Below are 15036 nucleotides of genomic sequence, written 5' to 3' on the forward strand. Positions count from 1 at the left end.
ATATATGCAAACACCTGTCTAAATTAATCTTCTTAAAAATATTTATTTGAGAAACTGAGGAAAATGAAGTGTAGTAAATCAGAGCACTGCCACTAAAAGAGGCATAGGATATAATGACCAAGGTATTGTTTTTGTATTGGAATGTAATGTGTTCATAGAGTTTTAAATATGCTGTCATAAAACACTAGGCATGTGCACACAAAGCGTATAGTGCATGTTTGTCCACAGGTGTTATAATATATGGAGCATCATTGCCTTACCTCCAGGGCTTTCCTCTTACTGTTGAGAAGCTTAGAAATGTCACGTGCCACTCGCTCCACCAAGTCCTTGGGGTTGTTTCTCTTGATTTCAAACTGGCTCTTCTTCTCATTATATATCTGTGGATGGAGAACAGAGGGAATCAAAGTTCAGGTTATCAATGCCAATGGTTTAATTAAGGAGATCACAGAGGAAGTGTTTACTTGTTCTCAAGGTAGCACACCGGACGGTAAACATTCACTCTAGAGCAGGCAGTACTGTACACAGCCTGCCATTACACTCAAATGCCTCAGCACTGTAGCTGAATTAAACACTGAGCAGAGCCTTAATGGCAAAGCACTTAGCGAGCCAGCTGAAGTCTGGCAGTCAGGATCAAATTAAATAAACGCAAACTCCAGCAGATCCTCACTGTTGGATGAACACCTTGTATCTCCGCAATGTTAACTGCTTTGGAACTAAGACAAACAGCCTTATTTACAGCTTTGTGACAACATATGTGTGACTTAATCCAATGGGTTACTGAAGGCTACCCGAAACCCAACAGGCTGTATCATTTTTTCAACCCATGAAGAATCATAATCCCTTAGTTAAAGTAAAAACAGGAATTACTCTTACTGGGGCATTAACAAGACTAAAATCAGGAGAGAGCCAATAAACAGACACTGACATTGCAAACAACATAAAACAAGTAAGAGAAATGGGTTTTGGGATGCCAAAAGCAACTTGGGTGTTTGGGAAGGAGGAGCATCCAGAGGCAGGACAACAGATCTTTGGACCACTGACAGAGGAAGGTACTTGGGAGATTAGTCTGCTCCCCCTTGGAAGAATTGTGAAGGCTGACTCAGCAGCCTGGGCTCTCTATAAGATCTGTAGTCTACAACAGAGTACCACCCAAGGGATTACCACTTATCCAGCTGCCCTAAGACACTACAAGACCCACTTTCACACCTTAGATGCAAACCCAGGAAGCCTGTTGGTGATGAATATTTTAAAGCAATTAAAGCTTTTTTAAGAATTAAATGTGAGGCTGAGATGCAGCATTTACTCTGTGCAAGTTTAATTGATTTCATCATTGATTTGATTGGTTTCAATCAATCCAACATTTACTTAACCCTTAAACAGGCAACGTGCACCAGGAGATACAGACTCTTTAAGGAGCATGATTGGGTAAGGTGGTTGTTTAATTGTATATGAGCCTTTAATTGGTAGAATTTAACTTTGATAGAAATGATAAAAAATCAGTTTAGAAACTAGTATGTGTGATATTAATGAGCAGAATGTATCACTTTTCTTTGTTAAATAACACATTTAAGTGTTTTTACCATTATCACCATTTTATACCTTAATAAGGGCAACGCATCCTTGGTGGAGATACAACTCATAAAATCCAAAATATATTAAAAATATGAGTGGAAATGTTTTACTTAAGGTGCAAATAACATAACGAGTAACATCAATTTTTTTTACATCTAATTTTCCACTCCTGCCTGTTTAAGGGTTAAGTAAACGGACTTTCAGTCTTGTGACCACTTCATCACTTTCACTCCACGGAGAAGAACTGTGATTTTAAATAAAAGTACCTTAAAGACTTAATGGTGCATAGACATTAAGCTTTAGTTTCAATCTGCAGACGAAATGTGAATCTGAAGCTACAGCAGCTGAAGGCAGCCTCAACAAGACTTCAAACTTGTTTAAGAAGATGCTAATGATTCAAACTGGGTGTTCTCAGGATAGGTGGGAGAACATTTGAAAGTCATATTTTTATGTACTATATAGTAAAACAAACAGTTACGATAAATAAAAGGTTTAAATTGAGCTGTTTCTTGGGTCCAGCTAAAAATTCAAGAAGTTGACTTCAGGTTCCTGTTTTCTCAGCAAGGCCATAGATTGGTAATTAAATAAACAATTAACTATGTCATTAAAAAAACACAAGACTCAAAGCCTGACAGTAATTTGGGGTATTTAAATCTATTCATCTCCTTTAATGAAATCCCAGAAGCTTTTTTTCTGGCCTAAATAACATGACAACCATTCAGCTTATTAAGTCACAGGTGTAGTTAATGAGGAAGTTGAGTCTAACAATATCTGGCAAAACACTGATGTAATGTGTCCTCTGCGCAACAATGACAACTAATATCATGCTTACTGATGATGGTTACTGAGCCTTGCAGCACAGCACACACAGAAAATAATTCTTTGTAATGAGATTCTCTTTCTTTTTCCTTTTTTCCCCGCTGCCAAATATTTAACAACATTTTCTTTAAACTGGAAACTCAAAACTGGAACTTCTGTTTTTGTTTAAATGTTTATAAGCAGTGGTTAATTTTGCTTGTTGCATACCTGAACCCTGAGATAAAGAAAAGCTTGGTTGTTTAAATCCAATTTATCAGTGAAACAAGACTTTTCTAAGTTTTCACGAGGGGAAATTGAGGCTCACAGTAAGAAGCACTCTCTGGGCTGATCAGTTGTTCAAAATGAGCAAGTCATTGCTTGTGTTAATCATGTGATTAAGATTATGAATCAATTAAACTAAGATATTAGGGACTTGGGTGCCAGTGACTATCTATCCAGGTTATTTGAGATAAAGACCAAGACACACATCAGTTATATCAAATCTGATTGAAATCAGAGCGTTTCCAAAAAGCCTGCACTAAATCTGAAGTCTCATTATTACTTTTTTTTAACATTACAAATGTTAAACAATCTCCAGTCCTATTATGAAACATTACAGTATGTCTGTCAGATTGATGTGTTGATGTGCAGCAATTAGGAAAGGAAAACACGAGCATCCATATGATCCGTCTCTGTCGAGCTGAAAGCCGGGCAGGCAGCCAAAGGCAGTTTCCTTCCACTGGCCCACTGAGCAGGCAAACCTGGCCCTAGAAGCTTGGTCCATGCCAACCCAGCACTCTGATGAGATTGCCTGGTGTCTTATTTTGGCCACTCTCTGAGGGATCAGATATTCTGCTTAGTTTCAAGCAACACTTAAAACTACTTCTCAAAGTGAAATGTGAAGGTGAAATCTGAACATTGTATGATAATGTAACCAAAAAGTTTTTTTAAATGTGTTTTGATTAGTGAAACAGGTGGTTCAGTTCTTTTAGTTGTGTTTCTTTCATTTTATGCTTCAGTTACACATCCTGAAAAAGTCATTTGCCTGTAATTCAACAGTCTATGCATGCACACTAAGACACACACACACACACACACACATAGCCGGCAGTCCTGAATGAGGCCAATAATCGCTTGAGTATTTGCACACATGAAGATACCCACACTTCAAACACACACATGCAGCGTATGCACCTACACACACACATAATAACACACATCATTTCAGAGGGCTTTTTCTCAAGGTGGAAGAAGCCATTAATGGAATCTTATTAAACCATAAAACAAGAGCAAAGTTTTCTCCGCTCCATTGGCAGACTACAAATCCCTGACTCTTTTAAGCAATGCATTTTTCAAGTCGATTTAAAAACCATGTCAAATTTGTTTTTAAATCAATATTCATTCCCTTAATGTGTGGTAGTGCTCTCTGGGTCTGCCTCTCGCTGGAAGATTCATGACAGTCCCAGGGACATTACAGGCAGAGACTTCTCTTCTTTGAGGTTAGAAACAAAACACAAAGAGATCAATAAAACTCATATTGCTTCATGCAGGGATTCCAAAATATTTTTTGCCATTATATGCAGTAAGGCCCATTTATTTTTTTATTTATTTTAATCCGTAAAAAAAGAGAGAGCTAAGGGACTATTCTTCGGGGGAGAAAAAAAGTTTCTAATGCAACTTCTATTATTTGTCCTGCATTCTCCCGCTATATTTAGGGATTTAAAACCATTCCAATGCCCTGTATAATTGTGTAGTTTCTACTACTATAATCATCAAAGAGCCTCAATGGAAAATGCACTGCTTAATTACCTCCTCAAAGCACTAAGCCAGCAAACCATTGAGAAATTAAGTCAACCGCTATCAGTGTGGTCCAACATGTATATAAATAAGCAGCTGCAACACAGGATCAGTTGGTAAAATACATAACAGCAACAAATATGAGAAAAACAATTCAACTGAATTCATACAATATCAATTGTGGGTAAAACCACAGTTTACATCTCATTCCTCTTTGACCTAAGTGGATTCTGTTTTACATAATAGATTTTGTTGTTGCCAGAGAACAGATAATAAAACCACACACGATTAAACAATACAGTATTATAATAAATTGCATAATTGAATTATTGAGGTTCACGTTTCCGATGTCTAAATGAAAAAGCTACATTTAACAGCATATTGTCCAAAATAAATACATTTTATTTTTCTAAAACACACGCAAAAGACATATTATCCACATTACTGACCGGTACACACATGAATGTACTGTAGCAGATGATTGAAATTATTCTGTAAATAATTTTATGCATTCAATGATAATCAAATTTTGGATTATATATTTATGTTTATTGTTGACTTTTTTTGTAGAGCTCCATATGTATTTTATTGTTGAGCTTGTTGTATTTCAAAGGCTCATCTCACAACTGCTGTGGTATGTGGAATTAGTTCAAGCCTTGTACTTTTCCTTTTGCAAATAAATATTGTATAAATAAGCATTACATGTATGTCCCCTCAGTTTAAATTGGAAGACAGGAAAGCCTGTTTTATCCCCTTCATCACTCTACATGGACTAATGAAAAAAAAAAGAAAAAAAAGACAAATACAGATACACAGTACTGTAGGGTGCTCCACTCTCACAAGTTGGCCATTACAAGGTCCTGTAGCGGGCAGATGAGGTCCCTGTACATTCTGAGGGAAGACTGAGCTGTCAGCCAATGAGCATTAGGTTGGAGGAGCAGCGCGTGCAGACTGACAGCACATGGTAATGCTGGCTACAACAGGCCTAAGGGGCTTTAAATCCTCTTTAGCTAGAGGTTGGAGAAGAGTGACCATCATTGCTGAAGGGCCATAAGCACATCAGCCCACCTGAAATTATATTTGAGGGCTTTAGAGCTTGACTCACTCAGGTAATGGGGCATCTACTGGAGAAAAAAGCAAGTACTGTGGCAGGCAACTTTACTGATAATCATATGCAGCGTTTGAACTAACAAACCACTTGTGAGCACTTGTAAAACAATAAGATAAAATAAACAGCAGAAACAACATATTATGTATGTAAATGCAGAAAACAGAGGAACATATGCTTATCGTTAATAAAAATAAAAATCCTGCTGTTATAATGTCTATGAGTCAATTATATTTGATTACATATCCAGCAGCTCAGTTGTTTTTAGCATTTAACAAGCCTACTATCAAACTATGTGTATTATTAGAAATAAGTAGTAGATGTAATTAAACCTTGCTGAATTTCTTTACGCATTGTTGGTTTAATATAGGAAATGATATTTTATAAACTGAGCATACGTTTTTTAAGCACTATTTTAATCTGTCTATAGCTGTACAGTAAATAAAGTGGAATAGGACTGTACTTGCAACTTAAGTGCAGAGTTGAGGTAAATGTACTTAGTTACTTTCCACCACTGTATCCACCAATCATGTAATTTGTTTAATTAAAAGTTTCTTGATAATTTATGTTCTTTTTCTAGGAAAGGATTATGCCCATTATGTACCATTTAACATTATACAGATATGTAAGCCCTAAGCATAATTTTGTAATAAGAAGATTTTTTTTAAAAAACACTCAAAAAGAAAAAGAATCAAATGGATTTGACTGTTTTGTGGTATCCATCCTTTTGTAGAGAGGAATGATAATTCATGGATTGGAAAGGCTGTGCAGCTAATTAGCAGTGTTAATCAGTTATGCTGTTGGCTCGAGGCTGTGATGCCTGGACAGCTTTCTGTGCAGGCCTGTCATTCTCACAGGAAAAGAGGAGAGGTGACTCTGCAGAGTGCCACTGACGGCCAATCGAACCTTCTGCTGCTAACGCTCACACAGGATACGACAGAAGCAACTATGCCAATTGCTACCAATATGCTTTCTCTGGCAGTCAGCGCACTCAAGCACACACTGAAAAATCACACACACAGTGAAACATGCAAATGTACACGTGCGCAAAACTCACACTCACGCCCTCGGTACAGCTCACGCACGTCACACATACTCTCATTCTCATCATTAGCCATGATGACTGGTTCCAGTATGCCAAGCTCTGAGTGTCACTGTAAACACACAGATGGGAAGACAGAGGGTGGCGAGACTCCAGAAAATTACTGTTAAAAAGTGTTATGCAGATTTAGCTGGCTCCTAAAATTCATCAAAGAAGTCCACTGCTTTGCAAGTCAATCCCTGCACTCCTCAGCTGCAGTAACATCGCAAAAATGCTTGTTAATGCTGCATAAAATTTCAATACCAACTTGTGTTGCACAAACCTTGGATTTTTGTAAATGTTCCTCTGTAAAATTATAACAGATAAATATTTCAGTCTGCCTCTGCCACTGTGTATAAAGACTTATTTGTTGACTTTTTCACTATGTTCGCTGGCAGCATTGATGTTCTTTGGTAGTGCTGATGTTTTTGTCCCTTCGTCTGTGTCTAAGAGAGATGACTGCTTATCTCTCTGTGAAGTCAGCCACAATAGGCCGCGTCTGGCTGCTGCAGCGCTGAGGTTGACAGAGACAGATGCCACATCATTAAGGAATATTAGTGGGCTCTGCCGAGCAGACCCAGCTTCCACGGGCCCCAGGAAGAGTTCAATAAGAGAGAACACATAGAGAGCAGCAGCCCCTCAGAGGATCTCGATAAGACACAACACACCAGAAGCCTCTCACAATTCAATAGGACTGGAAGCCTCCAGAGGAGTCCAGTCAGATGCAGAAAAAGCAGAAACATTGACTGCTTCTCTGGATGTGGTGTCTCAGGGAGATTTTTCTGTCCCACTGAGACAGGAGAAAAATAGAGCGATGAGTGTGTCAGCGGTGGACAACATGTATACAGCTGGCCTGTCAAGTTTTCAACTTCTCTATATGTGGAAGCAAGTGGCTGTAGTAAAAGCAAGCCTTTGTATTTCAAGAGTCTGAAGGGTGTTTTCTCTTTTTTAGTCCAAGAAGAATTGGATTAAATAGTGTTTAACTTCTTTATTCTTCTATAATTTTGTCTTTAAAATGACTGCTATTATTGAAATGCACTAATAACAACACTGAAAAATTCCTAAAATCTCAATCTTCAAAGGCCACTATTGTATCAGTGTGTGTAAAAGAAATAGACCTGACTCTAACACTGTCTCAGAGGCAACACAATGTAACAGAGTTAGCTGCATCTGGGCACTCATCATAGGAAACAAAGGCTGGGCTAAATATTTACATACACCCCTTGGAGAGAGTTTGAGATTAGAGAGTGAAAGATGACATGCGAGGGGGGGGGGGGGGGGGATTGGCTTCTATAACATTATCAGAGGGATTGTCAACTGGTGATACAAACAGGTCTGAACAAAGAAAAACATTATTGGTGCGCACACAGCCACAGCCACACACACGTGAACAAACACCCCACAGAGACAGGACTTTGCATACGCTCAACCTTGTCTAATCTCTATGCCAATATAACATATTCACCTGCAGGTACTCCAGTCTCATTCAAATGTCATCAGCATATTTAACTTGCTGTCTTCGCTGCTTTATTGCACCTTCCCAACAACCTAAGTGATGGAACTGTCATATTCATCCAGAGCTCACTTGTGTCACATTATACAGCATCTAGAGGCTGTTGAAAGTGCTTGTAGTTTCTAGTTGAGTGATTGCCATGGCTTGGAGATTTGAATCTCAGCACCATTTATGTTTAATCATTGTCATCCAGCTAAACTGACCAAAAGTAGATAGGTATTCAAGATCCCCAGTTAAATTGACCTTGAACAGAATGTCTTATGTTATATTTGATCCATTTCTGCTACCAAGTGAGTAGTTAAAAAAATCAGATCAGATTAAATGTGCCAATATGACAGTGTGTGAGGGGATATTCACCATGCCAAGCCACAGACTGCAAAAAAAAACAACAGGCAAACAGGACCAGCTGGACAGATGGAGCCCACAGCGCTCTTTTAACTGCCCAGTTTTGTATCTATTCATTAATTAGCCCTGTCAGCAGAAACCAAAGGGTCATGCAAAAGTGCTGTGTGATCGCAGTATTCTGCAGGACCTGCTCAGTGCAAACCAGCCAGCCAAGTTGGCCACTGTCAGACAGAAGGATTCATAGGAAGTGACTTGTAGGAATAGAGAAGGACGAAGGGAAAATGTGGGGCAGCCTTCCCCCCTGCTCCTCGCCTCCCTTCCATCCTCAGTCAGGGTATTTGTCTTTCAGACAGAGATAAACTGCAGCCTTTTTATTAACTTGCTGATGGTAGGGAATTGTTTTTGACTTCCTCCAACCCCCCCCCCCCCCCCACCCCCCACCCCCACCTCCCCATTCCTGCTCTTCAATACTTTATGCAGCTCCAGAACTGTCTGCATGTTGTCAGAGTAATGTCTCAGCCAGGCGCTGCTGTATATCAAACATACAATCATCCAAATTTCATCTCCCATCCAATCACATTAACTCACAGCAGTAGCAGCATTACATGTGATGAGTCTGTCCGTGTGTGTGTGTGTGTGTGTGTGTGTGCATGTGTGCATGTGTGGCTGTGTGCGTGTGTGGTTGGGGGGGTAAATTATCTCTTGCGGCATGTGTGCTCCTTTTTCTTATTTCTAAAAGACTTGTAATGTGTGAAGTTGTGCACATTATGTTTTGGTATGTGCATGAATTCGTATATGCATGGTTGTGTTTTTCTATGTGTGTGTATTTGAGTGGGCCGGGGAGGTCTTCCTGCTGAGGAGACAGATCCCCAAGGGGTTTCTCTCTCTCTGTAATGTCTCCTCCACTTCCTTCTCATTTGACTAATTACCACACCACTTCCACGCCACTGATGAAGCCTGGCACCTGTCCATCAGTCTAACAACAAGCTTGGATTGGTCTATTGACACAAATGGTTAGCTAAATTTCTTCTCTGCTTTTTTTTCTAATTTGTCAGTATCAAACCAAAAAAGATACTGACAAAGACCGGCCTCCTCTTTGTGAGGCTTTTTGTACAGTGCAGCCTCTTTTTAATATCTAAGCAAACACAATGTTTTCAGTTCATTATGTTTTTAGATAATCAATGTCCAATTGCATTATTTTTACTCTGAAGCCCACTGCTCATGCTTATGTTGGTCCTAGGTCATCCGTGCCAGAAAGTATAGGCGCCACTGCTCTTTCACGTCATCTTTCTGTCCTCTCCTGTGGCTCATACTCTCACATCATCTTTTACACAGAGACTACATTTATATTTCCCACACTGCTCCTCACATCTCTGACCATCTCTGTTGGGCTTTAGCAGCAAGATTTTAGCCCTTAAATTATTTTGTCTTCCTGCTTTTCCTGTGTTGAATTATGTGGATTAAAGTGACTGCCTCTGTGGAGCACCCCTGCAGCCAAGAACCTCATACTCATCTCTCACTCCTCTTGTTTCCTGTTTGTCACCTCACTGTGAGACAAGTCATCTTAAATCTCCCCTGCAAAGTTCCCTCTTGTAAAACATCAGTAAATATGTAATGGATAATGAGCTGAGAGCATAAGCAACTTGCAGAGCCAGAAACAGCACAGCGTGCATCGGCTATAATTTGGAGAGGAGACTTCATCGAGGTATTAGAGCAGCAGAGGTCAATGAGGTGTTATTATATAATTCAAATGGGTGAAAATAGCGTGCTTAGGATTCACAGCAGAGGAACAGAGTGCTCATTATCCAGATACACAGCCTATGTTTAACACAACTCAACATGGAAGAAAAACATGCCGGAGAATGTGTTTTTTATGGAGTCCTGCAGATTTGATTCTCTTAAAGCCAGCAAAACAATTTGAGTTGATCAATCCGATTGTGTCCATACTTTATTTTATGTCATTCACAAACAAAGATTTTTAAACTGGATTCAAGCATAACATACTGGCTGAGTTTTATGCGTGGCTCTGCAGGCCCAGCACATACCTGAGTGACAGTCGCTATGACAGCCATTTTGTTCTGGCCCACTTATCTCTGTCTTACCACAGGCAGAACAGAGCACAGAGGGAGGAACCCAAAGACAATTTAAACTCGCAGTGCAGATTACATTTCAAACCTCCCAGACTGAATATTTAACCCTCTTGCCTTTCGATAAGCGATAGGGGGATTTTCACTGACTCAGGAACTCAATTTAACCTCCCCTCTGAGAGATGAGGCCGCTGAAACGTCCTATAGGCTCGCCCTCGGTGATGGCCGAACCCCTTCTTCCCTCCTCCCTACTGACTGACACTAACGGTGGCTGTCTGCTGGGCCTGATAGAGAGCAGCTCCATGCTAAGTCATTACACACAGAGCGCAGCCTAATTACACACAGACAGCCCCCCATGTAACCTGCCAACAGGGTCACTGCTCTTAGAAGTGACAGCATTAAGGGAACAGCTACGCAAACCTTGGGTGAGAGATAAGGGACGGAGGGGACGGAGGGGACGTCTTCAGCATGCTGTGCGCATGCCTTTGTGTGGGTGGGGGTGCGCCCTCAACAACCTCACATATCTACCCCTGCTGAGAGGTGTCGGAATCTGCTCCTCCCTCCATCCTTGTTCTTTCCTTCAAAACCTTGGTGCTCCACAGCACAGCTCACAGCCCTAACAGGTCTGTAGCGATACACTGAACTGGACAAGCTCTCAGTGGAATGAAGATAGTTCTCCATATTGAACATCACAGGACCGCTTTTACAGCATGCCAATTCCTGCCAAACTGGCTGTTTCCATGGAAACGTAGCACTTAATGACCGATAACAGAGAACAACCTGGGAAGAAAAAAAACAGAGTTGAGAGCGGGAGAGAAACAGAAAGACACTGACAGAGAGAGATGGAGAGAGAAAGAAGGAGATCTTGTGGAACAAAAGAAGCAATTTAGTATCGGAGGACAGCATGAAGCCTGATTATGTCGTCAGTGTAAATGATCATTAATTTCCCTCTGTCCAGCTGGGCCAGATTAATGCCTACCCATTCTGCACTAGAGAAAGAGAGCCAGGGCTTAACCATTTCACTGGGCATCCTTGCAACAGCAGCCGTGGCCTTGATAAAATATTGAGCTTGGACCACACCAACATCTATACAGGGACATAAGAGTATACACTTTTCTATAATGGAAAATATAATAAAAATGTATTCATTTAAAAATCTATTTTAAAATGTCAAAAATGTATTACATAAAATGAACTACATTTATGCCCCGTTATTTTGACAAAATTAATAATTTTTCAAATGATGTACGTTTCATTTTTTTCAACAACAACAAAAAATGTTTCTGTTCAAAATGTTCTACAGATTATCTTTGTGTCACCCTGATTTTTGTCAAGTCTAATATTGTCTAAAACTTACAATAAACTACTCAAAATATATATATACAATCCAACATTTGAGATACACTACTGGTGCATTTCCACATCAAAAAACTAAACTTTGAATTGCTTTATAGATGTGGTGTAAAGGGTGCAGAGGCTGCAGAACTAATCCTGATGGCTGACAAATAACATATAAAAACTATACATAAAAAATCTGACATCTGATTTACATGTTTATACATATTACACTACACTGGACAGCATGTATCCAGAGGTGTTTAAGCATCAAAATGTATTACATGTGTGACAACCCCTCCCACCCTGCTCCTGACCTGAATCAACACCTCCTGATTGCTATAAGATGGCTGGATGTGCCTGTTCTCTCCCTCTCTCTGTCTTTTCCAGCTAACAGGGTTTGTTTGGTTGTGTTTTGGATTCTATTAAGTTTGCTTTTCGCCCCAACACTTGCATACATTACTTTCTCAAATCCATGCACTCACTACACCACTGATACTATTGATCTACATACCTCACAGTAAATGTGTAAATAGTTTAATATGAGTTAAATACATTTATTTGACTTTAATCCATAACTATTTGTGTGTTGTCCCTTTGACTTTGAGCAGGTTCATGACGTATACAGTAGTGCAATAATTCATTAAAAAAATATATATTTAATCCAATGAAAATTTAAAGCACTCACATTTTTGGTTGGGCAAACTATTTGCAGTTGGCCTCAAAATGTCAGCTTTGAAAGGCCAGGCTAATGATGCACACAATTGGACAGTTGTGTGTAACTGTCAAATTCTTACTCCACAGACTCTGGGTCAGAGGTAAAATGTCCTGTGTGATCATAAATCAGATGAGAGCAATCGCATAGCCAATGTGCTTTGATGTCTCTGTGAAGTTCATTCGCTGGTTTCCACATAACTGGGTCTGATCCCTCTCATCAGAACCAGCACGCCATTTGGCTGCTGAAAGCCTGCAATTTCACTCCTCTTTGCCTGCTGATCTGATTATTCATAACACAAGTAATTATACATCCATTAAACCTGCAAATACAAAAAACAGGATCAACAAAAGTGTCACATGGATCAGCTTTATTACGGAAAACATCCACAACCTCTGTGAGACTAAACGCATTTCAGAATCATGGTTGACTGACAGCCAACTAAAGTCAACAACATGTTAGATCCTAAACACCTGAGGACAAAATGATGGCCACAAACAAAAAGATCAAATCAAAGAGTCCACGAGAGTGTCGGTGTTGAGTAAACTTATTTCCACAATTAAAGTAACACACCATAAAAACCAGTAGCTTTATAGTTTTTCAGTATTATTCAACTACAATCTCCAAAATTATTATCATAGTGGACCATTTCCGGAAATTTCCTGAAATTTTCTTTTAACTGCTTATTTCATTGTGCACAAAACCCTGAATCTCTAAAGCTCCTAAATCTTTTTTCTTTGTATGTTTTTGGAATTTGGTAAACTACCCTGCAGGTGCATTACTGCTACCTGCTGAGCTGAAGTGGTGAGCTGTAGACTGACAGAACATTTTAAAATATACTCACATTTTTTAACACAAAAAATTAAAAAATTAAAGCATTCTATTAAAGTACATTTCCAACTCTGCAATGCTGTATTTTGCTTCTTTCAGGGTTGAACTGTTTCCTCGGCTATTTTCCAATAAGACATGTTCAACTGATTGTAACTGATTATAATGTGTGCATACTGGTGTTGGGTGTTTACCTATTTTATGAAGTGTGTAATTGAGCTCTCTGATGTTAAATGTGTAATAAGGGTTTCCTCTCTCTAGTCCCCAATCTTAACTTAACTTAGTTAGTGGTACTTGTAATTTAATTTTCCTACAGTTTTAGTGACTGTTTGGGCAGTATACACACACACACACACACACATAAGAACATGGTTGCTTAAGAAAAGTGTGCAATCAATTTAAAAAAAGAAAAAACAATTGTTATATATAAAGATTATTAACAGGGACTTCTCTATAAATGCTCTTAAAGTCTTGATGATTGTTTTTAATTATCCAGTGAACCTGAAGAAATTCAAAGGGCTTACCAATCAGTTCAGGCAGGACAAATCTGGCACTAAATGTCTTAATTGGAAGAAAAACAATAAGAGCCTACAATTCCTGATCTGACAATTCTGACACTACACCGAAAACCTTTCATTTATGATCCAAGTCTGCTCGCCATATATTTTTTTTCAACAGGCACTCAATTTTGATGGGAGACAGTTACGAGACACCGATTTCAGAGATGGCTTCAATCCCGCAAAGTTGTGTGGCATAAATGAAGACAACATTCAAAAAAGAGCTGTCAATCAGTATTTGTGTGATTGTGCAATAATCAATGCCTTCAACATGCGAGGCTGCTTTATGAAAAGCTCTACAGACGCACTATTAAAGTAGAGATCAATGCATGGGCCTTGCTTACTATGTTATTATACGACACACACACACATACACGCACACACACACACACACACACACACACACACACACACACACACACACACACACACACACACACAGGGTCCTGCTGACAGCTTTCTACCTGTAAACATGCACATTTACACAAACCTCTCAGAATCAAGACTAAGCAGTCGGGCCCTAAGTAATGAACACATGGATCTACAACTATGTCACACCCAGGGAGCCTCCTATTTCATGATGAAACACTGCTATAATATTCAATATTCAAGAATTAAAAGGTTTCCTAAACTGCTCTATAAAATCCCAATGTCAAAATAATCCACAGGTTGCCAGAGCTCTCCCTAGTTCCTTGTGGAAGATAGGAGTCATATGAATATAGTAACTGTGTTAGAGCCACGTACATAAACCTGCACTGACTCTAGCCTGCAAAATCTGTTTTAGAATCACAAGGAGTCACAGTTTCTTATGAAAATGGGGGTCACCAGAAAAGTTGAAATGAAAATACATGTAACAGTGTATGTCGTGGTGTATATCATGATGAAAATCTCAATAAAGATATTTTGCATGATCTAGTACTGTGAAAAAATGTACCCTGGTTCTAGTAGAGGCAGCATGGCCAGTTGTAGAGATACATACACTGATGGAAGATGCCCCTGCTTCTTCATTTGTGTCTCATACGTATGCTTGAGTGTTTGTGTAATGTCAGATATATTTGAAGTGGAGGGACTGTGAACCAGCCTGACTGATGGCTGAAAAGAATGATCCTCTTTAGAGCCAGAAAGTTTACGCTTTGGTGCACAAATTTGCAAAGCTACAGTACAAAGGAAAATGTTTCATAAAATGCTCATTCTTCAAGCTGTAAGTTTCAATTTTCACTTTAGTGAGTCTGTCACAGTCGCTTCTGTATGTCTGTGAGAAAAAAAGGCAGAGACAGAGTCTTACCATGACTCTAATACC

The 15036-nt window shown here is 39.3% G+C and overlaps 1 protein-coding gene across 1 annotated transcript in view; it reads right to left on the minus strand.

Moving 5' to 3' along the window:
• Positions 1–15036, minus strand: part of LOC128355295 (voltage-dependent calcium channel subunit alpha-2/delta-2-like) — a 41802-nt gene that overhangs the window by 5268 nt on the left and 21498 nt on the right. Inside the window, exon 3 of the mRNA XM_053315541.1 lies at positions 261–377. Coding sequence (XP_053171516.1) covers positions 261–377 — 117 coding nt within the window. The remainder of the gene's footprint in view (positions 1–260; positions 378–15036) is intronic.

Source organism: Scomber japonicus, chromosome 3, assembly GCF_027409825.1.
Source record: "Scomber japonicus isolate fScoJap1 chromosome 3, fScoJap1.pri, whole genome shotgun sequence".
NCBI classification, from domain to species: Eukaryota; Metazoa; Chordata; class Actinopteri; order Scombriformes; family Scombridae; genus Scomber; species Scomber japonicus.